Source organism: Brachypodium distachyon, chromosome 1 (genome assembly GCF_000005505.3).
Source record: "Brachypodium distachyon strain Bd21 chromosome 1, Brachypodium_distachyon_v3.0, whole genome shotgun sequence".
NCBI classification, from domain to species: Eukaryota; Viridiplantae; Streptophyta; class Magnoliopsida; order Poales; family Poaceae; genus Brachypodium; species Brachypodium distachyon.
In genome coordinates, this window is record NC_016131.3 from 4686037 (window position 1) to 4692911 (window position 6875).

Here is a 6875-nt window from a genome sequence, read left to right on the forward strand (position 1 = left end):
TGTGATTTTATAGATGAATTAGTTTGTTTTCTAATTCTTGAGATGAATTAATCTTCTGATTATTTTAGTCGGAGAAGGCTGCGCTGAACCAAGAAGGGTTGGAACTCAGGTACACAGGGGCTGCCTTTGTGCGACAAGTAGCTCTGGAAGTTGATGGTCGCATCCAGCAGATGCTTGAATAGAAAAGACAGAGAAAAATCTAAACTAGCAGGCTTAGTCCACAACACTTATTTACTGAACCGCAACATGCCTGTGTGGATAAGTTGGCCCAGAGAACACTTTAATACAGTAGAACAGAACAAGGCCAAGTTATTAGACAGAAAGATACTTTTAAGAATAATGCAATGTGCTATTTAACGGGTATCTGTTTCTTCCACATTATTATTGTTCTGGTTACCTACTCTTTAGTATTTACACGGAACCATGTCTTAAATTAGCTGATGTATCCACATTTCTTCAGCAAGTAGCAAGTGGATCTGAGCGGTTGTCACAAGCAGCCGGTGGCGTTGCCTCAAGTTGTTATGTTGCTGCCTCTCATTTATGGAGTTTCATTCAGCGTGCATGATTTTTTCTATTGTTGGTCAACTTGGCAGAAAATTATACTGACAATTTACATGACTTCTGTTTTTAATTCTGGACGATCCCCATACAAGGAAAATATCGAAAGTTAAGTTTTTTAGTGAGACTTTATGTTGCAAGTCATTTTGAGAAAGTAATAGTAAGATCCCTCTTGGGTGCAATTCGGATTGCCATGAGCCCATGATCTACTATTGAACTAAACGAAAATAATTTAGGAGCTGAGTGAGTAGTAACGCCATAGGAATGAGCCTTGATAATAGTTGCGAGAAAACAAAATTGTTCAGAAATAATGAAATATACAAGTCAATATGTGCGTTGCACAATTACTCGTAAATAAAATGCACCGGGTGGCTTAATAATTCAAAAGTCAAAGCCTCGCGTGTTGGAGTTAATTCCCGTCGATTTGAATATTTAGATGAATTAGTAGGTTTTTTTAATTCTTGAGATGAATTAAGCTTCTTTTTAAGGGCAAAGAGCTTTTGATTATTTTAGTCGGAAGGGAAGTTCCTTCAAGCAAGAAGGCGATTAGAATCTGAACGCCAAGTGGCACAAATTCTGCCGTGAGAGGACAGAGTGCTTGGGGACCAGAATATCAACTTTTTGGTTAGAATCTGGAAACCCAGGTGCCCAAATGATTCCTCTGAAAGGACAAAGAGTACTTCGGGGCCAGAATAACATACAGTATTCGTATTTTAGTTAGAATCTGGAACTCAAGTGCACAAATTCTCTGAGGACAAATTGTGCTTCGAGGCCAGAATATAACGATCTACTACGAAGTTGATCGCCGTATGCAGCGAATGCGAGAAAAGGGAATACAAACCAATACTTTGGAGTTAAGAGGCCAACGTCAAGATAGCCTAGTTGCAGTGTTACAAACAAAGAGTAATTATTTATATTGAAATTATTATGTACTCTAGCTTCAAGCCAGCAGCAACAAGTGGAAAATCTGCTGCGGACGAAAGAAGCGGAGAAACCTAACCAACCTCTAATCAGAAAAACGGAGAACAGTGAAAAAAGAAAAATTAGGACATAAACGTATCACATGATTACAGGCTACGCTGCTACATAAAGATGGAATAGCAGAACAAAAACAAATTGCGAAGAAATCAAGGAAACAGAACATGAGTTAACTAAGTTCAATCTAAGCAATCAGATCCCTGAGAAGTTAAAAGGACACAAGCATCATAGCACACAGGTTTTAACCGAACCGAAATAGGAATACAGTATTTAAACGACAGACATGAACATTGCTTACATAGTTTCAAGAGTCTCAGCAATACGAGCAATGCACATAGACAAAACTTAGTAAACACTAAAACTGCAGCCAGACATCTCAATCCCCAACACAGAACAAATCATTTCTTCTTGGCAGCCGCCTTGGTGACCTTGGCGCCGGTTGGGTCCTTCTTCTCCACACCCTTGATGACACCAACAGCAACTGTTTGTCTCATGTCACGCACAGCAAAACGACCAAGAGGAGGGTACATGGCGAAGGTCTCCACAACCATGGGCTTGGTGGGAATCATCTTCACGATACCAGCATCACCGTTCTTCAAGAACTTGGGCTCCTTCTCCAGCTCCTTACCAGATCGCCTGTCGATCTTGGTCACCAGCTCGGCAAACTTCACAGCAATGTGGGAGGTGTGGCAGTCCAGCACTGGGGCGTAGCCGTTGCCAATCTGACCAGGGTGGTTCATGATGATGACCTGGGAGGTGAAGTTGGCAGCCTCCTTGGCAGGGTCATCCTTGGAGTTGGATGCAACAAACCCACGCTTGAGATCCTTCACAGCAACGTTCTTGACGTTGAAGCCAACATTGTCACCAGGAAGGGCCTCCTGGAGAGCCTCATGGTGCATCTCAACGGACTTGACCTCAGTGGTAAGACCAGTAGGACCGAAGGTAACAATCATACCAGGCTTGATGACACCAGTCTCAACACGGCCAACAGGCACAGTTCCAATGCCACCAATCTTGTACACGTCCTGGAGGGGAAGACGCAGGGGCTTGTCTGAGGGCCTCTTGGGCTCATTGATCTGGTCAAGTGCCTCAAGCAAGGTAGGGCCCTTGTACCAGTCAAGGTTGGTGGACCTCTCAATCATGTTGTCACCCTCAAAACCAGAGATGGGGACGAAGGGGACCTTGTCAGGGTTGTAGCCGACCTTCTTGAGGTAGGAAGAGACTTCCTTAACAATTTCATCATAACGGGCCTTCGAGTACTTGGGAGTGGTGGCATCCATCTAGAACAGATCATCAGAGCTTGTTAAATGCAGCAGGTAAAAATAAAATATGATAGATAGCTTGTGTATGTATATAGTAAACATGTGATACTGTGTATTAAAAGGTATTGAATGAACAAGCAATCACATTCCAAAAGGAAGATATACCAATACCAGCTAAGCAACATATACAATATAAACAGAGCAAACAAGCAATTGCATTTCTAATGGAAAAATATGATCAGACCAAGTCAGCAACATTTCAATGTAAACAGTATGCACAAACTACAGAGCAAAGAAGAAGCAAGATATATAATCGAAGTCAGCAACATATACAATGTAAACAGAGCAAACAAGCGAAGATATGATCATACCAAGTTAGCAACATTATACATTGTAAACAGTATGTACAAACTACAGAGCGTAGAAGAAGCAAGATATATAATCCAAGTCAGCAACATATACAATGTAAACAGAGCAAACAAGCGAAGGTATGATCATCCCAAGTTAGCAACATTATCCAATGTAAACAGTATGTACATACTACAGCAAAAGGTATGATATATAAGCCAAGACAGCAACACATACAATGTAAAACAGCTATGTACCATCTATAGAGTGACGTGATTATCTGATATCACCCAAGACTGAGCACAATATATGGTGTTGAGTTTAAAAGGACACTACAGTACTAATGTCACTTAGCATTTACAAAGCCATTCTGAAGGTCCATATTAAGGGGATAGCACAGCATCACATGGATCTGAATTAATGAAAGCATCTTACACAGCAACATACAAATGCATAGAAAATTCGGCTTGCAAGTATACCTTGTTGCAGCAGCAGATCATCTGCTTCACTCCAAGAGTGAAAGCAAGGAGGGCATGCTCACGGGTCTGGCCATCCTTGGAGATACCAGCCTCAAAACCTCCAGTCGTGGAGTCAATGATAAGCACGGCACAGTCAGCCTGGGAGGTACCGGTAATCATGTTCTTGATGAAGTCACGGTGACCAGGGGCATCAATGACGGTGCAGTAGTACTTGGTGGTCTCGAACTTCCACAAGGCAATATCGATGGTGATACCTCTCTCACGCTCAGCCTTCAGCTTGTCAAGCACCCACGCGTACTTGAATGACCTCTTGTTCATCTCGGCAGCCTCCTTCTCGAACCTCTCGATCACACGCTTGTCAATACCTCCAAGCTTGTAGATCAGGTGGCCAGTGGTGGTCGACTTGCCAGAGTCGACATGGCCAATGACCACGATGTTGATGTGAGTTTTCTCCTTACCCATGGCTGAAACTGCAGCATCGAAGTAACAGGGATTAGAAAACAGTAAATCGTAACCATCACCATGTTGATCATCTAAGTAAGAGCGATTAAAAACAGTACACAGACAGCATCACGAAGTCAACGCAATTTTGATTACCACATATAAAACTAGGTGGGCGGACAGATGTAGAAACGCCCGATCGAATACAATTAACAGGCACCGGTAGATCTATGTAACAATATTAGAAACGCTACAGCATGGGTTTGAGAATGCTAAATCTACACCACAACTAGCAGTAAACAAAAGTAATGAAGAGTATCCTACAGATCGGCATATCAGTACAGTAAGTAGATGGTGTCAATTCTACACGACAACCCACACAAATCCTTCGACCGATAGGTTCAACTAAGCATGACGATTAATCCGTAACGAACCGCGCTTACAGCTACTCCTACAGATAACAGAGAGCCCTCGCGAAGAAATAAACAGAAACCGAGGGAATTCTAAAGATCGATGCTACGTAGGAGCTTAGAAAGCCTCCTCCATATTGCAGACAAAATTACCATGGATATGCACAAAAAACCAACCAAAATTGTTCTACAGGAGATCGAGAGAGAAGCGCGCGCGAGTAGATCTAGAGCTAAACAACACAAACAAGCAGATCTAGAGCTATTAGAGCCATGAACAACACATCTGAAGAGGGGATGGATGGATTCGGGACGGATGAACAACACACCTCGAAGGGAGTAGGAGAAGGAGACGGCGGCGGCGAGAGGGAGAGGGGAATGGAGAGGCTGGGGCTTAAGACGAGAGAGAGTGGCGCTTTATATTGGCACCGGCGGGCGCTAGGGTTCCTTCCTGGCCGTCTGATCCTCGTCTGATGGCTTTCCGTGGTGGGAGATATGGTCCGTCAGATCTTCATCGTGTGGATGATATGCCTTTTATCACTAGGTTTCGGGCCCCGCAAGTTTCCTCCGTTCCTTGCTTGGGTACCGCGCCCTCGATAGGTTTCGGGGGCCGCAAGTTCCGCGTGGACCCCACCATTCTTTGTATTCTGCCAATATAAAATAAGTGGATAGAATAATTTTTCCAATAATATTATTCTCTTTCACTAAAAATAATAGTCCATCGGTTTGAAAAAAGACCTCCATTATTTTCTCCTCCCCTCAAGATTTTTTTACTAGTAAAACACCTCTTTATTCATTGTAAATAATAGTTACATCATCCAAAAACAGGGATACAATGCTAGGAGTTGGATCATCAAGCCACACTCCAGGACAGGGTGCGATCTAACTCGTACTTTACTTTTTCTTTAGAACAACTCGTATTTTACTTGGTATAGTTTTCCCAACATGTTTTCTTCACTTTTATTGGTGGGGTGGGGTGTTGGGCTATGTCACTTGGGCTCATCGAGATGACTCATTTTATGATGAAAGACATTTCGCAGAAAACAAGAAACGTTAATTAGATATTGTTATATCGCTATTCAAAAATTAATTTGCGTCTTTTGATCGAGATGCCTGCACAGGGAAAATTCTTTCCGTGGATGAGCGAGTGCCGCAATCTGACTTTGACTATGCTAAAAAAGAACACATGTTCCGCCTAATGATGAGGGTTTTCAACTAGATGTAGCATGAACTGCTATCTGGACATTTGGTTGATGCAACAACAATGCAACAGCCCTAACATGAATTGCTTAGACCTATGTTTCTCACATGCCAAACCCATCTTAGACGTAAGACACAGCCAAAAGAGTTGAGGTCACGAGTAAACCTACGCCACCCAACTCTTGTGCCCTCGTTCTATCTACAGCCCGAGTAGCTATGATAGGAAGAGAGTCCACTAGAGATGTTTTTCTGATGCCACCCACTCTAAATATTTATTGACAATTTTTGCAATGGCGGTGAAGACAACTACGAACAAGCATGGCTAGCATGTGGTCTAATAGTCTCGTCCAACGAACTAATTTATAGTAGAATAAAGGTGCTTCAAGGAGCATGTAGCTGAACAATCACAAATCTTATATGAAGCAAGCATTTGTTTGACGGATATATATATCTAGAGATTCAGAACAAAATAGAACTGTCGATGGTAGATGTCACCAGTTAATAAGATTTACAAGTAGTGGGACATGTCAAACTTGTACATATTCCCACTTTCTACAATAACTTTTCTCATGGAGGTGCTGTTGGCCCTGGGGTTCGGCCCCATTTGGCGACATTGGATCAACTCCCTCCTCTCATCGGCCTCTTCCAAGGTGCTCCTCAATGGGATTCCGGGCCCTCGAATCCCCCAACGCTAGAGGGCTGCGACAAGGCGACCCCCTCTCCCCAATGCTCTTCATCATCGCCATCGACCCCCTGCACCACATGCTGAGGTTGGCTGATACGCGTGGAGTGCTACGCCCTTTCAATGAGTCCAATGTCAGAGTGCGTGTTTCCCTTTACGCGGATGATGCAGGCATCTTCTCGACCCCTCATGCTGGGGATTTGCGAGCCATCAACCGTCTGCTGCACGTGTTTGGGGATGCTTCCGGGCTTCGAACCAACTTGGATAAATCGGAGCTCTTCTTCGTTGGCTGCGACGAACCAACCATCCAGGCCGCCCTTCATGCTTTCCCGGCCAAGCGTGGCTCCTTCCCTTGCACCTATCTCGGCCTCCCTCTCAATCCATCGCGGCTTAAAGCTGTCGCATTCCAGCCTTTGGTGGACAAGATGGGTTCGAGGTTGGCGAGATGGAGGGGGGTGCACTTCACCCGTGCTGGGCGTGTGACGCTAGCCAGATCCGCCCTCTCTGCTATGGTTACGTA

At 43.9% G+C, this 6875-nt stretch overlaps 1 protein-coding gene across 1 annotated transcript; it reads right to left on the reverse strand.

Moving 5' to 3' along the window:
* Positions 1-1687: 1687 nt before the first annotated feature.
* LOC104581282 (elongation factor 1-alpha) lies at positions 1688-4959 on the reverse strand. The gene is made up of 3 exons (XM_010230696.3): positions 4803-4959; positions 3626-4095; positions 1688-2816 (listed from the first exon to the last, which is right to left on the reverse strand). The coding sequence occupies exons 2-3, from the start codon at positions 4085-4087 to the stop codon at positions 1935-1937; spliced, it is 1344 nt and encodes a 447-aa protein (XP_010228998.1). The 5' UTR covers positions 4088-4095; positions 4803-4959; the 3' UTR covers positions 1688-1934.
* Between the last annotated feature and the right edge of the window lie 1916 nt (positions 4960-6875).

What these genes read in the sequence shown, in the direction of transcription:
- LOC104581282 (XM_010230696.3), bottom strand. Translation starts at nt 4,087, where the DNA reads ATGGGTAAGGAGAAAACTCACATCAACATCGTGGTCATTGGCCATGTC. An exon ending in TGATCTGCTGCTGCAACAAG is followed by an intron (nt 2,817 to 3,625) that starts GTATACTTGCAA and finishes GATCTGTTCTAG; the next exon opens with ATGGATGCCACCACTCCCAA.